Source organism: Saccoglossus kowalevskii, chromosome 12 (genome assembly GCF_978046115.1).
Source record: "Saccoglossus kowalevskii chromosome 12, keSacKowa6.1, whole genome shotgun sequence".
In the NCBI taxonomy this organism is placed as follows: Eukaryota; Metazoa; Hemichordata; class Enteropneusta; family Harrimaniidae; genus Saccoglossus; species Saccoglossus kowalevskii.
The window spans coordinates 20,842,532-20,866,436 of record NC_140652.1 but is presented as its reverse complement, the minus strand read 5'-3'; the positions used below and the strand labels follow the sequence as shown (position 1 = coordinate 20,866,436).

The 23,905-nt window shown below is 38.2% G+C and overlaps 1 protein-coding gene across 1 annotated transcript; it reads right to left on the bottom strand.

The window, feature by feature from the left end:
- LOC100378530 (uncharacterized) lies at positions 1-23,905 on the bottom strand. Its single transcript, XM_085506489.1, has 2 exons — positions 23,741-23,905; positions 1-2,999 (listed from the first exon to the last, which is right to left on the bottom strand). The coding sequence occupies exons 1-2, from the start codon at positions 23,830-23,832 to the stop codon at positions 845-847; spliced, it is 2,247 nt and encodes a 748-aa protein (XP_085362615.1). The 5' UTR covers positions 23,833-23,905; the 3' UTR covers positions 1-844.

Below are 23,905 nucleotides of genomic sequence, written 5' to 3'. Positions count from 1 at the left end.
TATTTTTTATAATTTTAATATATCTGTATATCAAAAACAGGGTGTACTTACTACTTCTCAAAGTTGAATGAATGATATTGAATAAATCACCGAACATAATTCAATCATCCAGCTTTATATAGTACATATTATAAATGTAAAATAAATATCAAAAATATTATTTGAACTATGCAAACTCAGATCGGAAAGCACGATGAAAACTGCAAGTAATATGGAGGGAATCTCGAAATAGTAGCGGCAAAATCGGTTACAAGATTAATGCAAGACATAACAAACCGCGTGTATTGAAAAAAAAAAAAACGATTTCTCTTTCTTTGCAATGCATGGAACAATTCGTTAAATGCTAAATACATGAACGAATTCACTTAAAAATCAGGCAGCTACAAAATAATGGTTCGATATCCAATCACACGTCCGAGGATTTTTCCACTCCCTTTTTTACCTTTGTTGCGTTACTATGAATAGTAATTAAAAACACGACATTGTGAAATCTGTAAATACAAGGTTGGATGTATTCTATGGAAGGTTTTACGTATTGTAACATGCCACACGTGTTCGTAAAATGCAAGATGGCACTTACGCCCGCAATAACTCATGCCCGCGTTTTTTTATTGAATGGTTGTCAGGTTATCAGAATCATATACTAGTACATCCATCAATCCTTTTTAAAAATCACACTGTTCATATGTGTAAATATCACCTGCCATTCATCAGCATTTCTGGGTGGTTAAATTACATAGCTATATTTGTTATTATACAGAATATTAGGTATAACGTTGATATATATATATTTTATTGTAATTTTGCCAGGAAATATTACTGAACCGCTTATAACTATAGCCCTCTACGGCCCCGACATGCGGACGGCTTTCCCAACATAGGCGGCAGGTGATATGAACACCACCTGCTTCGTACTCATGGTAACTGTCTTTGTTTGCTTGGATACACTACTCTTGCCAACATGTGCTTTGCTTGCGCTAGTGGTATTGGCAACAGTGGACTTTCCTGGTGTATCTTGTGACACAGGGGAGTGGGAGGTTGGAGGGATTTCTAAAGTTTTGATGGATGGTGAGACGCTCGTATGTCGCTCTGATTTTGTCAGTAGCCTCTCACTGCGCGTATCCCCTATAATACTGTCGTTACTACTGAGTTCTTTATCAGACGTTGCTTCTCCTTCTATACTGGAGTTATCAGGCATATGTCCAAACGCGCACCATGTTTTTATCACTATAGGTTCTCGCTCTTTGATTTGTTCATTCCGGTTGCGCTTGAGTACACTTTCCTCCACTGATTGAATGTCTCGACTTTTTGCTACTGTGGGGTCAATGACCAACTTAGCATTTTCAGAGTCTGAACCACTCAACGAAGTCGCGCTGAGAACGAGATCATTGGCAGCGTTACTTGTCGATGTTGTATTGGAATCGTCCGGTCTTTCTGAATTCTCTGGCGTGGGAGGCGGCTGGCCTGGGTGGTGAAGTCCTTTGATTTGTCTGTACTGCGCATGTTCAATTGATGCTTTTCTGCTGGCAAATTGTTGGTAGTACATTGTGTTATCATGATCCACATCATAACCGTCGGCGAAGCTAACAGACGATCTATTCGATGGAGCGGTGAATCCATTCTCAGCCGACTCGAAGCGAGTGGTCTTTTTCGCCTTTTTCGGCCGCCTTGCATCCGAATTTTCCTGACCAAGGCATGATGGAATGCGAAACATTTTGAAGTTCTGGACAGAGCTGTTAGTGCTTAATGTCGACGTCAAACTTTCTAGGCTGGGCATCTTTCTTGGACCACTATAGTCGGGATACCCAAAATTTTCCAAAGCTCGGTCGCGGTTTTCAAGTTGCCAATCATACATTGGATAAATAGATCTTAATTTTTGTTTCTGTTTCTGCTTCTCGGAAAAGTCTTTCGGCAAATTCTTTCCAACTTCGACACATCGTGGTAATGACATGTCGCTATTTCTATAGTTAAAGTACGCCAATTCATCAGATCGTTGAGTGGTCACAGTCAGATTGTCTTCATCGTTCAGCTCCTCGCGAGGGCAATACACCTCTACTGATTTCATGACTATTTCTTTACTGAACCTATTTTTTGCATTTTTCGCTCCCCTGATTTGTAATGCGTCAACGAGGTCGTGTCTGTCTGGTTGACTACTTTGATGATGTAAATTTAAGAGTGACATCTGTCGCAGATAATTAGAATAACTCATCCTGTTTTGAAAAGAACGACTGTACGTCAACAAGGGATGAAACTTGTTATCGGAGTCTATGTTATTCAACGATACGCTTCTTTCGCTACTTAAGTCATCGTCGTTTTCCCAGGTCAATTGCCTGTGCTTATTAATTTGCGGTAGCTTAGCCGGCTCTGTGTTGGCATTGTTTGATTGTCTGACAGCCTCAATTGGATCAGTTGTTTTTGAGTGGTTGTCTGTGGTGTACTTCTCTACCGTGGGCGATATGGGTGGTATGCGTACCATCAAATCTAACTTTGTCGTGGTTTTACTTTTTGCAGACTTGCTCTCTTTATCCTGCTGTTGAATCTTCCAACTGTTTCCTTGCTTATCGGTTATTTCCATAATGGTTGGCAAGTAATATGACTGTTCCTGATTGTCCGCTACACTAGGCTTCAACTTGATGTGCGGTTGGTGTCCGATTTCTCGCACTAACTGCGATTTGAGCGGTGTGTTGCTCTGGTCTAACAGATCTTTAGCGACTGTGGTCGGGTCAAATTCGGCATTGGTCGGCAAATGTATGTGAAGTGCGTAATTTCTACCAGTTAATTGTTTTGTGGATATAATTGCGGGGTGTGCCTTTGCGTAAAGTTCATCTGCGGTCAGCTTAGTGTGGCGTCTACTGTGGTCTTTATGCAAGGCTTTGCTGACGCTGTTTGTAAACTGGTGAAGAAATAATCCCGTCTGTAAATTCTGGGAATTCATTGAGTAGCCGTGGCGATGTAAGTTTCCACGCCATTGTTCGTACGCGCGATTGTCTTGTTCGAATCTGCAGAAAAACATAAATAAAAAAAAGTCGTGTTAAGATAAATTTGTATCGAGTAGCAACAACACCATATATGAACATTATTTCATGTTACGGGAATAATTGATGAACGTCTCCGTTTTCAAATAATGGAATCACGTCAAGACTACAATACAACAGCAAAATATGAGCATGCGTATTTAATGGGATTTCGTGTCGACTCGTAACCTGGGGCATGCATGGCTGGCATGCAGGGCTGGAAGGAATTGATGGGGTGGAATGCAAGAATCAGATAACAGCCTTTCAGGATGAAAAAAATACACCCCCTTGATTCACAATATCATTGCATTCATTTACAACCTACCGTGCCTCCATTTCCCTGATGCGATCAAAGAAAAAAAATGTAAATCAGTTATATTCCATAAAACAACATTAAACACACACAGCAACATTTTTTATCTAGTCTATCTAATTAATAGGCAGAGTGAAATCTTCTGTACTTGTAAGCATCTAATGTATTCATGAATTGCGTCTGACAATGCAAATCGTCACTGACAACCGCGTGGTGTGCTTTGACATACGGTGTATACGTATGAGGGGATTTAACAATATCATTCGTTGGCGGCGCCCTACTCAAAAATAAGTTGTATTCCCAACGCATTACTGATTTAGCGATCAGATTTCTATACGGTTTGCACTAACTGAAAGACTAGTATATGTTACTCTGAGTAGTTCATTAGGTCAATAATGTGAACAGCAAGCTTTCAGTTTAGTGTATCAGACCGCTGCGCATGTTTCATATGATAACCCCTTCTCTCCGCCGCCTCTACCACGAAATGATTCACCGTGGAGGGCGAAAGTATTCGTGCGAAATAAATTTGTCCCATTTCTTATTTGTTACTATCAGTTCAGAGCGATTGTCGCTAAATTCACCAAACTTGACTTGTACCGCCACGCATTCCAATGTCCACATTTATGTCGATGGGAATTTTTACATCATATTACAAGTTATGTTAATAATTTATGTATATATTTTCCTTCGTTTTGACATGCGTTTGTGTCATTAATTCATTTAGTGTTAGAAAGTAGATTACATATTCCTCTTTTATACTAAATTTGAATTCCACACAGTCTCTTGTTTGTTTTTTGGCGTTTAGTTTTGATATAAAATATTACATCTGTCACTGTAACGCCATAAGTTACAGGGTGGCGTAATTTTGCGGTATTTTACGGGGTATTTTCATCCTACCATATTAGGAAATGCGAATGCCAAATATGGAACGACTACGCGCGTAACCGTTCTCGAATAATAAAAACAAACATGGTAGCCCCCAGGTTTTGACCGGACCCCACACAACGAAGTTCGCTAAATATTTGTTTAAAAGTTTTGGGTTCCGGCATTCTCATGATGTATGATTTCAGAAGGAAAGATGTATAATTATAAGGCTATACGAGGAAACTACAAAGTATATACAAAGACAGTACGCGGTCGCACCGACCTCCGCGCATACTTCCGCTGTACTGTCTTATTGCATACTTTTCAATATCCTCGTGATAACTTCATATTAAGCACTGACAATAACAAACTTAGATACAGGCGGGAGATCCAACCATCACGAGAAGGGGAATCAAAACGTTTATTTTCCATGGTCAAATACACGTCAAAGTTCATAATGATTACAAAGCACATGTATGTATACGATTAACAAACTTGACGCGAATAAAATAAAGACGGCTTCGATGTTGCAGTTTAGTTTTTCTTACTCTCGAATATGCTGGCTTCCTAGGTTTTTTCACAAACCTCGCGCAAACCACCGGTATACACAAGCTTTAGCACCAGCAAACGAGCTTCAAATTTGTGATTTTCGGAAAGGAAAAAAAAAACTTAATGTCAAAAAAAGAAATACGGATTAAAACTTCATGACATTTGCTTCAAAACAGTGTAAAGTTTTTGATCGCATGAATGACTGTTGAGATGACAATTACAATTGTATTCACGTTAGTTAATTATCAGCCCCGCCAATTTTCAGAATCACGTGACGCTAAAACAAACACAATGTTCACAAAATATTAATACTAGAAAAATGCAAGCCAAGGGCTTTCCAAGCATATATAGATTGTATGGTTTCTTGTAAAATTCATTCCGATTATAGGTGTTTACATTTTTCATGCAAAAAACTAACCTGCTACCTTAACAACGTCCAATGACTGAGAATGCCATCGAAACAAGTTCTAGCCACGGTGAACGCTGTATCGCTAATTCTTGTTTAAATGACTGCAATGTTTCATTCCAAGCCTTCTCTATTGGTACAACACAGTTGATCTAATGAACATTTAATAAGTTGCTACTATAATATACTCGTAGAACAACCAAAATAAATATGGGTGTTGTTCTGTTAAAAACAAACCCGAACAAAGCATCTGCCCCCGTTAAGTGGATCTAACCGGTGACCTCCGACTAGCTGCAACTAAAAATATCGGTTATATAATTTATATTTCTTTCCCTCTATTCTCTGATTTACTTAGTTCTGAGAATATCCCAAGAAAAGTCATGCATGGAATGTTTTTTCTAAACTATTGTGTTGATTTAAAGAAGCGCCTGCAAATTGAAATGATTTCTGAATTTATGGCCAATTTTCGGATAAGTTTAAGATTATTACATCCAAAACGTCAATATACGATGGGTAATATCAATCAAGTCATTGTATTCACTCATACATATCTTTTATTTTCAGAAATTTTTTTTTTTGTTATTTGAAAATTTGAAAAACGAAAATAAGGTAGTGGCTTAGTGGTTATAAAAAGCCGACATCACCAGTACAACATTGTAGAAAATTGAATTGCTCGTGGAAAGGGGAAAAAAACTTAGTAATTCACATCCCTACCATTGTACCATTCCAAGGCGACGGTAGAATCGGTCACGCTGATACAACATCACTCAATCTCGGTGTTTTACAAAAAGCAGAATTCGCCGATTTATCCAATTACGACACACTGGCAGATTGTAGATACGAAATTTCTCAATATTCGCCAGGTATAGATTAAAGATAATGCAAATACGTTTTTTTTTTCTCAGCTATGCGATCGTGTTCGCATTGAACAAGATGTGCTGGAATTAAATGTAACCTTTCTATATCAATATACGCGGAACGCGTGACGGAAGCACGGATGAGGAACGATACAAGGCAGGTGTTCTCGTGAACGGAGACTGCGTATACAAAGAAGTTTACTTTAAATAGCCATTCACAATACCTGCTCGACAATGATTGCTATTGTATCAAAGACCATTTACGTTTTAAGGCGATACACTTCTCAGTAATATGGGTTTGTTTAATGTAGGTTTAATGTTTCAATTGACATTTGTCGCAATTGCATTTTTTAAATCGACAACTACATTCTCAGCCAAAGGTGGCGATTTATAAACAAGCGTCATTCGGTAATGGATACGCATATCGAAATGTTCTCACTGAGTCGCTGATAAGGGCCATGAATAGCGTCCCCGGGTTGCATGGCAACACAACATTTGATCGGAAACATCTGTTTAAATAATCACTTATAGTTATGTTGGGAATTTATTCATAAATGTATGAGAAGAACGGAAACAAGGCAGTCGGATTAAAAAAAGAACTCATTATACATTAAAGAGAAAAATGTGAATACATTTAGCATTTTTGAGTATTTTTTTAATGATTGGTTTTATTCAGGCAAGAACAATGCAGTATGATTCATAAGGTGAAATTATTTATCTGTATGTACAGATAATTTAAGGCGCATGCGCACTGGTCCTTTTCGTCATTGCTTACGAATACTTTAACGTTTACTGCTAAAACACCGTTTATGTTTTAAACTAAATTGTAAGATTTTGTTTTTATTTAGAAGTATTTCCAAAAATATTTATTTAAACCTGCTCAAAAATACCAAAATTTGGTTTCACTGTCTCTTTAAATGAGCGAGAGCTTATTTCATTCGATCGTTGGCGGTTTCGATTATCTATTAATAAAATGTACAACAACTATAAATCAGTGTACCAGAGTCTATAAATCATCTTACTACTCAGATTTCAGGTGCCGATATATTATTTTTGTATAAATGAAAAATTATCATCGAAATGTAAATGAGTAACTAGAAAAAATATAACTGGTAAATTTCATCCCAGCGGCCAGCGCTGCAAGCAACCACGTCAGGCGTTCAAGTGGTACGCTCGACATATTCCGCTGCATTTAGGAAAACTTTATAATTCAAAAAAAAAGAAAAAAAAAAGGATGCTGTAAATTGATTCGAGAAAAAGATCCGATCCGATATAGACAATGAAGTTTTTGAAATCGCAATACTATTAAACATAATACTGCGTTTTATTTGACGAATATCTAAATTTTGCGTGTTTTTTTTTTTTTTTTTTTTTGTCAACATCCTAATCAACTTCTCAAGCCGCAATATAAACGGAATCAGCGGTCAGTCTATGAAAACCAGTAATAACAGCCGTGTTACAATACGCAACAATACGACCATCCTGTGCCTTTTGTGGTGCATTGTCACCGCTACAGTCAGTCCCTACCATTGAAATCTTTGTCGGAACTATTCAGAAAAAATCTGGTCAATGCACGGCCATGCTGCGTAGGTTAATCAAGTGTAAAAAATCGCGAGTCATTGAAAACAACGTCAGGGGTATTATAACACAATTTCTTTGCAACTGAATTAAATGGAACCAGTTTGATTGCCTTGTGTGCTGAAATCTGAATAGTAATAGTTTATAACATTTTATTCTGTCATTCATTGTTACTGCTGCTTACAACCGCAAATGGTAATAATGTGAGGTTCTGGTTCAAGTCAAACGGTAAACATATTTTAACAAATGCAACGTCAATCATGTTGGTACGTTATGCTCGAACGGAAACTTTTTCTGAAATTATCCCAATTATTTTTCTTGGACATATACAAACTTAATGACAGTCCCCTTCAAAAAATCACGTGGAACTCAATCTAATATGCGCAACTCACTATAACTTTATTCGCGAATGGCCGTCGAGATATCGCTGAGAGCGAAAGAGCCCTTACATCTTAGTAAAAGGTCCTGCAAATCAAATGATACAGGAAATATTGGGAAATTTACCCACTAGCCAGTCGACTACTAACTCTTCAAATGTATCAGCTCGGTGTTTCAAAACCAGTTCGTTTTAACAAAAATTCACTCTCAAATCGAATGCGTGGTTAGTATCATTATGAAAAAAAAGCATTTCAAAATAAAAGCATAACATAATTTCTATATAAAGTTTGTTATATTGTTAATCCTTGGTAAAAAATATGATTGTAAGATTGTTTCCAGTGCCGCTAAGCACTCGTATACATAAGGCCAGACCTTTTATTCCTTGTTTCGCGAACCCGCCGAATGAATAGAGGCCGAAAATGAAATAAAAATATAATTTTATTTCAGCGTAATTTCTCGCACCCGCCGACTTGTAAGCGCAAAAAATGCTAAAAAAATATTATTTTTATTTTCCTTTTTTTACCGCCCGCCGCATAACAAATCTAAGTTGCATTTTCGGGGGAGTATCATGATCAAAGTATCGAAGTCTCGCGCAGATGAGAAACAAGGTTATACATAGAATAACATTTTATTTCATTTCTTCTCCGATCAATGATCTCACTTACAATTCTTTGAGAAGCACACAAATCTAATGAAAACAAAGAATTAATTTTATTTTTTTTCGCCCTCCTCCAAAAAATTGACGTATAAAAACCCGAGAAACAAATAATAAAAAAGTCTGGCCTAATGAATACATATCAAAATAATGTTAAAAAAAAAACTGTTTTAGGGGCGGCACGAACTACATGATGGTTCGTTCTTTGAGGGTGCATCTGTTGTTATGATTTGGAAGTCTGTCAATAATAATAGGAACGTCTCGCGGCCATGTTTCTTTAGTAGCTCACTTCCTACTTTTCCGTTGGCCACAGTTCAGACGAGGCTTAACGCTATTCACATTTTTTTCCGATTTTAAATAACCGTCTTCTGAATAACTAGATTAATTTCTCCATATTGGCGACTCAAGACGCCAAACAGTGTTGTGTCGCCGTTTATGATTTCCATGGTAACACCACGACGCTTTTAAACCACCGAAATATCTTATAGTGTGTTAGTCAGAGTGGGGTGGGAAAGTTATTTAGGTTTGTAACTTTCGAAATTTTGAAAAACCTCATTTTAAACATTAAATCATGTTAATGTTACAACAGAAAACAGTTGAAGTTGGGAGTTAAGCCACGTGTATGGCGAATGAATGCCGAATAGATATTACTGTTCACCCATCGATGCATGACAGAAAGTGTCCTCTTCTAAGGTTCCTCGTAAAATTTCACGCGCATACGTACCACAAAAACGTCAGGAACGTCGTCGTCGGTATACACTTGTACTTAAACTTGAAGTGAGTGAGGAGCGTGTACCTGTCGTTTTAAGAAAATCGCGCCTTAACAGACAGAACATTCCGGTGAAGAGTAGCAGTGAAACATCGAGACAAGCGAACAAACTTCTTTATACTTGCTTTCTACGATTATTGTCCTAATATAAAATATAGAGTCTTTGAAATAGTAAAAGCAATTTCGAGCATTTCTCTCTAGACCGTTGTCACCAAATTTTGAGATATATAACGTTTTGCATCGTATTTTGGGCTATATTCTTACAAATCAAGTGAGCGTTAACTGAAGGAGTGGTGTTGGAACTGCATTATCACGAAAATTGGGTAAATCATGTTCCGTATGCGTAACTATCGTATCGCTAAGTCAAATAGTTAATTAGATCGTCGTAAATATGACGCACATACCTGAAAATCTTAGATCACACTTCACGCAAAAAGGTTCGCCTGTTCGTACACCAAGGAGAAATTTGCGAAGTCAATCGTTTCCTACACACGCGCTGAACAAGAATGTTGGCTGTCAGTCATTCAAATGAAATGTATTACACTGCATGCCGCCGGAAAGGTGTTGTTGAGTTTATGGTGTGCCGTCCTAACGTGACCGTGAAAGACAATTACCCGCAATCAAACACGTACCGGGCATTGAAGTTTATTTTGAATAATTATGTTTATTGCACCATGTCAAAGAAAGAAAGCTCCCTACATTGGTGTACAGTGTAATTGTCGTGTGTGTACGTTGTTATAGTGCGGCGTTTATTTTCACTCACTTGAGTGGTCTCACGCATGCAAATCGGGGCACCGTTTGCCGTTTTAAACGCATGCATGGAAGATTTGTAACGTCTTATTCAAAACAGTTCCACTTTACACCACGTAGGAAAGATACTCGTAGCTTGTCGGAGGGGGGGGGTAGGGTAGATAATAGAAAGTATAATTTTACTCAACAAATCAGGAATAGTCATCAATGACGAGATACATTTCATTCATGGGGCGAACACCGTGACATCCTCACACTGTGAAACAGATGGGGGGGGGGTGTAAATGAGTCAACTACATCTTCAATATAAATCAATATATGTATGTATATTTTTTAAAACTTGTCACCGCTCTTGATACTTGTATATCTGAAGTCAAAATAGTTCTGACTTCCACCCCCCGTTTCGAATGTTCGACTCTTAATATAAATTCGAGACAAAATGTTGCTACAATAAGGATGTATAACATATCTGCCAAGATTTGTTCACTCCTTCCTTTATGAACAGATGGTATATAGAACCCGAAACAAGACAATATATGACCTAGGTAACAACTTATTTGTCTAATTAATTAATTAATTAATTAATTAATTAATTAATTAATTAATTAATTAATTAATTAATTAATTAATTAATTAATTAATTAATTAATTAATTAATTAATTGATTAATTAATATATTTTAATGAAGCAGATAAGATTTCTTCAGATCATCCACTTTAGTCTAACAGTTTGAACGTACGATACACATGATTCCAACGCAATACTGTCCGGATAATACGTAACCCCTCTCGCGATGAAATCAACACCATACTTTGTACATGTAAATGTTGGTGTGTATTTTTTTCTATACCGAGTACAGTACATAAACATACCGTGCGCATGCGCCATTGGACAACAACTATACTGATATTTCCGATTGCACTCACAGCGTTGGTTTAGGTTCGTGAGAAAGTCTCCATGTACGAGTTCCTACCTGTAAACTTCGCCACGGGTGGTGGGCAGTACAAACTGTGAGCATTTGTTGCAAAGTAACAGAAAGACAATTGATGAAAAGCATGCGTTACGTGTATTTTAGGAGTCTGAAATGAAGTGTATCACCTGGCAATCGCGGAGAAGCAAACATAATAGGTATATATGGTGTAGCCAAAGTGGAAATGATATACCCGACCGTAGATCATTAAACAAACAAAAAATAGAAAAAAAAGAAGAAAATAGATACCAATTCATGAACACAAAATAAGTAAAAATTACAACGATTATACGTGATGTCATGTGTTTCCAAAAGTAAGTGTACCACTCCATGATATCTCGGTACCTTTGAACACAAAACTTAGGATTACGTAACAAAACAAAACGTAAATCGTGACAAACGTAAATATGCGTTCGACCCGAAAAGGCTAGTAATATTACTATGGAGATAATTTATAAACCACACCTGAGTCGGAAAATGTTTTATTTACTTAAAAATCAGCCTAAAAACTAGTCACGGTTTTATAATAGATATGATGCAATGTCTAGATACCTCGTATCATGTCATGTCATTGACACTCCTCCTATTGAACTATCACCTGGCTTACCTTGACTAAAGCGACACACAGAGGTTGCCCACGCCTTGAAATATATAGTGTCGGCATTGTCCGACAAAGGTATGCACTCTTTCACGGCCAAGGAAAGAAAGCGGGCGAACAATTTAACCGCAATGGCACACCTATTGTTGCTGAAAATGTAACGGTTTTTAATGCCAGCTATAACGGAAATTAGATTTGCTCAGCAGACATCGACCTTCTGTAAGTTTTATATGAAAAATTACGACATAAAAATTAAAATTGAATTAAAGAAAACTACGTGAGAACAGGAAATCCCGTAAAATTTTGGCATTTGATGTCAACAAACAGTTAAATTGATGTATAAAGTAACAAAGGTAAACAAGCCCGGTCCTATAATACCATTCACGGTTGTTATAAGAGTGTTTTAACGGACACTCGGGAGTTTTTGTTTCGTATAAATAACTCCTACCTCATGGGCGTGTCTAAGAAAAAAAAACTCTTATTGTCGGCGGAGATTTACTAAGAATAGCTAAGCTCCTTGTTCTTTCAGAGGTTCCGTTATAGACAAACAATCGACAATGAGTAAATGTTATAGCAACACTGTGGACGCACTGTAGTAGAAAATGGTCATGTATTGTCTTGTACTCGAGGCGTTGAACGGGATCCAAATCTCCAGTATTTGTTTATTCGTTGCTCAGACAAACAGAAAAAACAAACAATTACGTGATGATACGACGACGAAAAGTGGTACGTGTTAATTCTTGCTAATGTACGCTGAAAGCACTCTGCGTGACATAGTATGCGATGAATACAGTGTTAATATTTACTGAGACGCGAACGAGGTCAGCACCTGGCTAACTACACCGGGCTTCTGAATAACCGAAGTATACAGGTGGGAATGGTGTGCTGTGAACTGGACTCGACATGGACGGGCGTTTCAACGTAGCGCCCGCTAGCGATGTAATCCGAACAACCGCCCACGACCTCAAGCTGAAGAGTTACTAAACGGGATATCACGACTCATTCATTTAAACAACGTGGTTGATTCCAAGTCGTGACTTCGCATGTTTGAAAAGCTATCAAAATATATTCACGATCAACTAATACCATAAATGTTCATAGGTTTTCAATGAGAAATATTCTCGGAGGCGGACATCCGATCCGGGTATTTTCACCGCCTGGCAACCATCACGGTGAAAACAAAGACCGAAAACTTTCCGAAAACGGGTATGTGATGGTTGTTGGGATTCTAACAGTCTAACAAGATTACCCCTGCATTTCCAACATATATACATTTGGTTGTCCAGGATTACTTCAATATGTATTTTGTGCTGTTTTTTTTCGAATTATAAACTAATAAATTCAAGTTGTTTACACCTAACACCACATATGAACTTGAATATTTCAATAAAATCACATGAAATGTTTATAACAATAACACATTTCTTACAGCGCCATTATTCGACAAAAAGTCGATTTCCAAGTTTGGGTATATGTAAAAAAAAAGATATACAATCCTATCATTTATTAAGGTTATATTATTATGTGCGTACCGTCTTGTGCAATTGATTCGTTTTCACACGGCTAGTGTACATCCCAAATCAGAATAATACGTATCGCGCTTAAGGTAGCAGGATAGAAAAATGTAAACACCTATAATCGGAATAAATTTTACAAGAAACCATACAATCTATATATGTTTGGAAAGCTCTTGACTTGTATTTTCCTATTATTAATATTTTGTGAACATTGTGTTTGTTTTAGCGTCACGTGATTCGGAAAATCAGCGGGGCTGATAATTTAACTAACGTGAATACAATTTTAATTGTCATCTCTACAGCCATTCATGCGATCAAAAACTTTACACTGTTTTGAAGTAAAGGATATGAAGTTTAAATCCGTATTTCTATTTTTTGCATTAAGTTTTTTTTTCTTTCCGAAAATCACAAATTTCCAGCACGTTTTTTGGTGTTAAAGTTAGAGTATACCGTTGGTTTGCGCGAGGTTTGTGAAAAAACGCAATAGAATTTTGCAAATATGCAAATACGGATATGAAGCCAACATATCAAAGAGTAAGAAAAGCTAAACGGCGACATCGTAGCGCTATTCACTGAGACGCCATTTAAAATTAGGTCAACGGTAATTGCCAAAAACCGAACACCGAGAAATCGGCACTTTTATGATTTCAAACTTCAATCAACGTTAACTCCCGTTTCAGCAGCAAAATTTACATGGGCTAATTGTAAATAAAATGCTTTGAAAGTTGTTTTCGAGAAAAATCATGAACCGACAGTTATATCTGTGAAAAACTTTGTTTTTTGGCCGTTTTCTTTCACGCTGTGGAGTTTTGTGACGGTCTGTGCTGATAACGAACGGTGACGTCATTCATTAGAGCTTGGATTATGCAAAGTGGGCGGTTCTGTTTGCGAGTAACAAACAATACAGAGACTACACTTGGCAGTTGAAGTGTTTGCAAATACAGTGTATTTATTTTTGGGCCGTTGTGTTTGTAAACTTATTAGTTCAAGCATGCCACGAGTTTCGGAGTCTCCTGGAGGCAGCTCGTACATACTGGCGAAAGGGCGGACCCGTTACTGGTTGAGATAACCCCTAATAGCTTGACAGTTTCACCAGAGCGCACCGTCCCTTTCCAATCGCTCGCATTCCAATGGCAGCCTTTTTATTTATTTAGAAAACTGCTCCCTTCTTTCGAGATGACGGGAAGCTAGGCTGGCTCAGTTTCGATCGAATACAACTGCCTAGACCGTGACGCCTGCGCTCCACTATTGAGATATTGCCTACTTTGCAAAATTGACAAATCTCTTTTTCTAGGGCGCCATTCAACAGTGACATGTCAACGAGTCGAATCTCGCCGTTTTCAAACGATCGGCCGTGACATTCACTCTCACTTTCTTCTTCTATGTCGGAAGTTAACAATATTTTCCTGCGAGATACAGACATCTCTCGAACGTTTTGAACAGGAGTATCACCCACTATATCGAAGTCTGATTCATCGGACTCCCAGTGTCACGGTAAAACTTTCTTCACCCACTTCATGGCTGACACTGGTTTCGACGGGGAAATCCGTTCTGTACGAACCCAGCATCGTCTCTTTCACAATCTTTTTTGACAGGAGTGATCATTCTTTTGATGTTTTTCTTCTTTCTTCCTCGCTTTCTTTTTCTTGGAAATTTTCGCGTGCTTACTATCTCGTCCATAATTAGTGAATGACAACTAAACTAAAGAATTACTGATAATAATTGTAAAATGTGACCCAGTGATGTATGCCGGCATGTAGCATTTCCTGTGCTATTAAAAATCAAATCCCGCAAAACAGAGTTTTACCGTCGCAGTAACCTCAGGTCTTATACTTGTAGATGAATCTCTTCAAAATTTAATTGTAACCGGACTCACAGTTATCATCTATAAAAACTACCTAGATTTTAGATGATCCTTTTATTTTTTACCGAAGTCGTACGAAAAAGTCAACCCTTGCCTTGCGTGAAACACTGGTCCACTATCCGATGTCAAGACGTCGGCGGGGGGGGGGGGGGCACGCTACTATTTCGTTGCCGTGCATTTTGTTCGCATGAGTACATTAGATAAAACAACCAAGTATTTATCAGACAGATTTATTACATGTAACATAATTTACGAATTTAGAAAAAACCTAAGCATGCAAGTATGCCTACTTGGTGAAAACTCCTCTGAAAAATGGATTATATAAACCAGGTCCAAGCATATTCTTATCATTGATCAACCCTTACATGTAGTCTGTGGCCTGAATTTACATGCAATGCATAGCCACCACAGATGGCCGTATTTTATTGTTTGCAACCATATTTTGTAAAAGGGAGCCCCCTCCCAATGTAACTGCATTACTTCTGGACTAAGAAAGTAACCCCGTGGTCAGACACTTTTCAATGACAAAGCCAAGAAAAAAATATTACAGAAATTTTTTTGTAAGTTTTTATTCTGTTAACATATAATTACATTGAAGTGGTACATTCATGTACTTTTTTGATTATTCAAAATTTGTTGTTTCTAAATCGATTGTTTTGTCTTTGCTGTACTTCCTGTCTAGAAAGGCAGCAGTGCACACATCTTATCAGCTGTGTGTAAACTACAAACAGATATCTTATCAGTTGTTTGTAAATAGCAAATAAAGAAAGTGGCCCAACTTAAAACTATTTACCCTCAGTTCAGTTATGTTTGTAAACCATGCATATTAATGAGATGCACTAGTTGGGCGTACACTGGATAAACAAAAACTTGGCCATTTGTTTGCACACTAGAAAAAAATCAGTTTACTTGTACAAGATATTTTTTTTCAATAAAATAAATACACCCATGTATGTAGCATGCCTTCGGGAGCTATTCGTGTGATTTTCAAAAAAAAAATGTGAAAAGTGCCCAAAAAACTATTCTGCTACCTTAACACTACGCCAGAGACACGCAGAAGACACGCGGGCCGCTTGCTAAAAAAAAAACATGTAAAGTTAGCGCACTATTGATGTGAAACGGCTTATTCCAGGTCCTGATCATTTTGAACTTAGTTTTACCTTTCCATCACCTACCTCTACCATTACGTTTCTTACGTGGACTTCATAGTATCAACAACAACTTAGAGTAATCCTATTTCTGAGTCACGTCACGCAACATGTCCAAATATGGACAATGGTAATCTGAACAAGTGGTACGTCTGGCAGTATATCGATAACAATCAATTGAACACGAGTAGGGAGCACTATATCACCACGCCCAGAGCTGTCGATGTGTGCACTTTCGAAAATGAAGTCCAACAGTGCAATGACACCGTAATATACTGCCGAATCAGATTTTGATTGAAACTTAGAAGTTACGTAATCTTCACATTGGTGTCAAAATATTGGAATATTCTGATATTAGAACAGTTGGCAATATCAGTTTATTATTTCCGAGTGACTTAATTTCGATAGTTGCATATCCTGTGTATGCTTACAAACAAGGTTGAATAACACCGTAAGCGATCTGTTTATCCAACGACGAAACTTGTTTTGGGCAAAACAAAGACCGACAGGGTCACTTTACACCTAATGCAATAATCTCGTAGGGTTGACCATATTTTTGCAACGTAACCAATGCCAAGATAAACGGCGTCTGCAGTCGACCCTGAATACGAGTTCACGAAGTGGATTGTTCGGTATATTTTTAAACCCGTGATTGTTGTTGTAATACCCCCACTCGCCATCGAACCCAACGTTTCTAGTGTGTTATTTTCACTTGTTTTGTTTTCAATTTGTCGGCTTCTTATAACTACGGTATTTCGGCAACGATGGCTGTATAAACACAAATTATATTTGTTAATATTTGAATATCACCACGTGGAAAGGCTGACTTAGACTGAAAATGACGGACGGTCAAGAGAGGGTCCTGTCAGATCCATGAAGTGAGTTTACCTAAACGTATTACTAAAATATCATAGATAGAGGCTTACTGAACACATCGTTACAGACTTTACAAAAGTGTCGAATACTGGTATGCTATAACTTGCTTATTATTACACAACAATGACACTGCACATGTTAATTAAATAAACTGCATAATACAAATCAGTGGAAATTGTAAATTTCAAGAAGCGTCACCACATAATATGTTTCTCTTTGAACACATAATATAGCTGTTCATTTCAATCGATGCATGTGAATAAGATCTTTTTTTAAAGGCAAATGCTACCATGTCTGAAATTCAACTACTACTGTAACAGTGCGACTCCAACACATGTTGTTAAATTTCGCAAGTCAAAGTTAGTTCATGTAATGTGAATATGGTTTACAAATAAATACCGCAATTAACCACGGGTCACATAATAAGTATATCAAGCTTAAATTGATATATCTTCAGTTATCTTGTTTATTATCCCTGAAATACTAAACAAATCGTAATTGCCTACAACATTCTGGGTCCATACTACAATAAACGATAATACACGAATCTCAGTGGATAATTCCAATCAACCCAGTAATAAATATAGGAAATACCGCTTTTAGCATCTCTTGTGTATTTTATTATTAATTGTCGGTGGTTATTGTGTGCACGAATTACATCTTTTGAAATAGGGCGTAAATTAGTCAGAATGTTCATATATGGAAATGCTGGCATCCTGGATATTATATGACAAAACATGTGCAATTGCAGTTGTGCCATGAAGATGATACATTGTTTGGTGTCATGCATATGTAAATGAGCTAATTAACATATTCATGTTACAAATATGGTACCTCGTCTGTATTGAACAATAGAGTTTTTTCTAGCTTGAATACCAAGGAACTGATAGCGTAATTGTTTGTTGTCATGGCGACAAAGCCTAAGCAAATTATGTAATTAAGCTATTTGATACTGCTCGTTTTGCTTCTAATTGTGTTTCTATATTTTGAATAATTATAGTACTCTAATAATTTTCACTGTTTCCTTGGTAACAAAATAGAACTAGAAGGTCGTACGTCTTCAGAGTGTTTGCAGTCGCTGTGTATGGCGACACTTAATTTTTCTGAAAACTTTTATCCAGCCTGTAACGACTCGGAGCTCGTAAATTGTTAAAATAAGAATCAGTAGAAAATAGAGCACTGAAATGAATTCGCTTTGTACAATTGGGCGTTTTGTCATTATCTTCTTGACAATTCGGTAGTCAATGTTTACTAAAATATGATTTAAGAATTGTCTACAATCATAATAATGAGACAAGAAGTTTTTTTTTTTCTGCACTGTATTAATTTCTCTCGCTGGCCCAGTCAACCACCCCCCCTATGAAACTTTTTGGACCTGTGCGTTTAAATAATGTTATGTATATTATTTTTTTTTTAAATAAAACAAATACACGCCAAACGCGAGTGTGGAAACCCAGAAATTAAAATCTTTGCGTATCACCACGTGTCATTAATGTATACCACGTGTAAACCGCACAATGACGACAGGGTAGGCGAAGTGGCGTCACCATCGCGACAACATCTTGTTGCGTATATAGATACATAAATATATCTATTAAAAAATAGTTTAACCATAGAAAAAATAGAAAGATATATTTCTATGGTTTAACCATGGTAGCGTATAGGTGAGAACAAAATTGCAGTCGCGCAGTCTTCCCACTGACACACTAGTTATTTACCTTAGGTAAACCACGACGCATGCAAGTCATGACAGGTATAATTTTATCAATTTGTACAATTAATCCACACTCTCATAGTAAGACATTCCAAGATACCTTTTGTAGGGAAAATATATGACCCGTCAAATTTGCTTTGGTGATTTGCACGTGACAGGGTATTCATGCGCGAGCACTACTGTGGACACAGTACTATTATTGATCCTTTCAAATAAATTTTTAAATAGTATTTAGAGCAGTGCGTAGAAAATCAATACACATATACTTATTTGCCCAGATCTCAATTTCTTGCAAATAAAACCGAGTCTACAGTTCTAATGGATGGATCGATATAATACTGACTGAGACCAATGGTCGAGACGAATCGATCGGATGTTAACCAATGATACGCATAACTGCTCATGCGCAAATTGTAGACACAAGCACACAACAGTGTTTACAATTCCGTGCCGTCAAAGTGCGTTCTACTTGTGTTCTGTTCAGTAACACGCTGCGCAAGCTGCTACGTTGTTGTGACTAAACAGTGTGCGCAGTATTCCATGGCGCCTTCGTCCAATTTATAAGAAATCAACTTAAGGTTCAGTTATTTTGTAGCACATGTTAAAATTTTATTAGCTGTGTTTGTACACGACCAGGATCCATATCGAACGGTACGCATTACAATGCTCCAGCTACATTTTCTATGCGATCTATTAATTAATTATTTTATTTATTTATAATTATATCAATAATGTCCATGCGAGTTATAGATTTCGCGAGGCTGTCAATTGGTGACCAATAAAAGCAGAATAACTCAGACAACTATAACCTAGGAGAAGTTACTTTGCAAAAGCGAATATATGCATGCCTTAGTGGTTGACGTCACAACTGTTTCTGCTACAATTGTTACCTGTATTATGATATGGAGGGCCTACTATGAAGTTGTTTTGAGTCTCTTGATAAACCAATTGAGGACGGCTCACGTCTCGTGTGTATAGCTTCAACGGAGCTTGTTATGTGACATTGTGGAAACTTTGAATGGCTTTCATCGTTTAATCAGTCCGAGTGTTGCCTCTGGGTTTCACCAGAGGGGATTGATTTAATACAGGTGTACTTGTCCTTGTAGTTGGAGTGAAGAAATAGAATGCCTGACTATTCGTGATAGGGCGCATTGTAGAATGAAGACGATTGTGGTTGAACATGAAAGTTTAATACTGGCTTATTAAGTGACCAGTATTATGTGGTAGCTTTAAATATTATTACGCCGGTTGTTTGGGACAGAGGTATGTACAAATTAGGGGGACGAGAAGGGGGCATGCAGGACGGAAATAAATTATGGCAATTAGACAGAAGAAATTCAATGGAAATCCCGACTCTGTTTTCATGCGGCGGGTTATTATCATACATTTTGAACCATCGTATCTGGAGATATGACCATAGAAAGGCTTATGCCCATTTATTTTTATTATATATTAACAATATATTTTAGCTCTTTCTAAATTAGTAAATTATCTGTATACCGTCTGAACAGAGATCAGCCTGGTGCAAAACTTAGTTTGCATTGCAGTTTATTCGAATTGCTCAATTCAATTCACATCAAGGAGAACACTTGCGAACCGTGTGAAAATTACACAACGTGGAACACAGTCCCGTTAGTTATACGTTGCATTGAAAGACTTGCTACAGTTACTGTGTAATGCTTCTGCTAATTTGAGCTTTATTCGCCGGTATCGCGTGATATTGACGTCACTAAATATATCGATACTTTATCGTATCAACTACATACTGGTTTACGCTAGCACCGTCCGGCAATAACCACCGGTAAAGATATTCCATGTGCGTATAGTCTTATTTTCAGTGTTAAGTCTTTTTACGGATATATAAAATCAGATGTTAATGTAAGACGTTGTCTTGGCAACAATCACGTTGCGGATAAATAACCACTTAGTGGTAGAGTACATATTGTATGTCAATCATTTGTATACAGAATGGTTGTTTGTTTCATAGTTGACAAAACAGGTATCGTTTATTGTATACAACATAACTGATAGCGACAAAGTCGTCACCACATTTTTAATTGAGCGCTACAATCGTAACGCAGTGCCACAGTCGTCCCACAGCGATACTGTCGACGCGCAGCACTACATTCGTAACACAGCGATACATCTATTACGCAACTCTATTGCCGTCATGCAATGCTACAGACGTCATGCAACGCTACAGACGTCAAGCAACGCTACAGTCGCCACGCAACGCCACTGTCGTCACGCAACGCTACAGTCGCCATGCAACGCTACAGACGTCAAGCAACACTACAGTCATCACGCAACGCCACTGTCGTCACGCAACGCTACAGTCGCCATGCAACGCTACAGTCGTCACGCAACGCCACTGTCGCCACGCAACGGTACAGTCGCCATGCAACACTACAGTCGTCGAGCAGTACCAGCGACGTTGTATAAGTCGCGTGATAACCATATCTAACACGACTAGTGTGGCGTTTTATAATAAAAGATACAATCATAGAAAATAATCGCGACAATTTAATTTGACTTACTGTAATAAAAACAACATGAACAATAAAAATCCGAGCCAGAAAGAGTAAAATATTTCAATTATAACGCGCAATTGGATTAAAATGAAGAATATTTTATTTTGATGCTAAAAATCAGTTGATAAACTAAAATCTTGGTGTCGTTCTATTCTTTGGAATAAATATTACTATTAGACTTAGGCAAAGATATTGAGTGAATAACATTAATTCATTTTTCTACTTTACGATCGATGTAGGTAACACCGTAGTGAGAGTGGCGGAATCTATAACGAGTCGTATATCTTGGTACGTGTTGTAGTGTGTTTATCTATACACTGCCACGCAACATCGGACGCGTGGTCTAGCAAGAACAAAGTCAACAGGACTTTAGTCCCGTTGTGTTTGCAATGTGGGCTGCTCACCTGCCGTGTGAGTGTTGTCGCCATCTTGAATTGCGTATTAAATATGAATGTATGAACACTGCCGAAACGGTCTGATAGATAGACATCCCCCCTCTCTCTCCCAAATGGTGTCTGGCTGAATGTTCACTAGCTTTATATATGAAGGGATTATAGTCATGTGTAATGAAGTACCCGACCACAAAAGCAACTTGCATTGGTGACCCCGCTGACACGCACGTTTCATAAGTATAGTAGCTGCAGTCAAAGTCCTGAGGAGAACGAACGCACTATTTCTTCCCGCCAAAACGTTGGTTCTACGTTTTGCACTCGTGTGTGTGTTATTTTTGGCCCAAATGGACATAATTTCGAAATATTTGAAAACAAACTGTATTGGTATATTATTTTCTGAAATATGCTAAAATATTGATCATCAAGTGACAAATGAGAAGGAAACACATAAAGAGAAGAGGGGGAGTGAGATGTTTTATGTGCTTTCATTCAACCAGACTTAATCTTCCTGTAAAAGTCAACAATCCAAGTTGATGGGAAAACAGAATGATAGTTCAACAATGCAGATAAGCTTGAGATGAACGTATCAACGGGACAACAGACAACGACACAATGCACATTATCAGCGCGCCATAATGTACTGGCAGACGACAAGTTGTATTTGTAAAAACTCACAGCGAAAACAGGTAAAGGTACTTCAAAAAGCAGCCGACAGGACGTGCCAATAAAAGTAGTAGAGTGTGCCTGCAAGACGCGCCCCCGTGAAAGGGAAGGTAGTTTAACCATCCATCGATCAAATTCATTGCTGCTGGATTTGAAATTGGCTACCCCGCGGCCATTGTGGTCGACCGGGTTTCCTTTAAATATAGGCATAATTTAAGGCGATAAAACTTGAGCGTCGTATAAAGAGTACACATCAAAATTTACTGGGCCCATTTACTTTTGCGTGTATCTGTCACGATTTGGGACGTTTGGGGCAGATGCAGACTATTTTCATTATCGACGTCTGCTTTGGGGTTTACCAGCGAGCCATGTCGCTTCCCACACCTGTGCTGGCAGCACATCGATACATATCCCGCGTCTGTCTTAACCCCACCTCTTAACTTATAGTGGACACGCTCAGTGATTACCAATCGATCTTTACTAGTCGTCGTCCAGCCAGATCGACTGATCAGACCACTCTGCGCACGTCTGGTGTAACCGTTCTGCCCTCCCCTCCCATTTACTGACGATCAGCTTAAATATGCCAACCCGATAAACACGGAATACAAATCAATAAGCACCTTTTCCCTCCCTAGAGGATGCTGAGATTTAACCCGCACAACCGCACATACAATGAACAGTCGAAACTTTCAAATAACAATGCCAACTAAATCTCGTATCGTTTTTCATACAACGTGTTACAAGTAAAGAACCTCAAATACGTCCGCCATTCTGTTGTCTGTTTACCTCGACAAACGTGCGGTTGTTAGATGTGTGAGTGTATACCGATGAGCAGACACCCTGCTAAGGAATCTTGGCACCGAATTTCACCGTCGTGTCTAATATATTCGTCAAACTTATCGCGATAATGACGAGTTAACAAAACAATTTACGCTCAGTGTTTTATCTCGTATAATCTAACGTAAACTTAAACATAATACAGTCGAGAATTGATTTGTAGGGTCAAATAGAGTTAGACCCAGATCGCCCCGCGAAAACAGCTACCACGGTCACACAAATATGTGCCTATGCCACCTGTGTCGCGTGTAGCCCACGGATATCACTTGGATATTCGTAAGCGGTAATGTACGTCAAATTTCAAGCCTCGTGCTTTATGCGAGACCAAAAAGGTGGGAAATGAACTGATTTTATGGATCACGGATGATCGTTAAAACACAGCTGTTGATTGTGCGTTCGAGCACGTACACGTCGCCGTCTCCAGTCACGGTACGGTACCGCTGAAATACCATTGAGGTATCATTAACCACGCACTCAAAAGTAAAAGATTTACCTACCCGTAACTCGAACGGCACAGCGGGCATGGCTTGGATTTCAGCGCGACCGTCGTCACCTCGTGGTTGTGCTGCGGTGGCATCGCCGTCGCCATGGTGGTGCTGCTCGGCGTACACCGTCGATTACCGGAGACGTTGCTTATAGTGCGTTGTCGAAATCACAAGTTG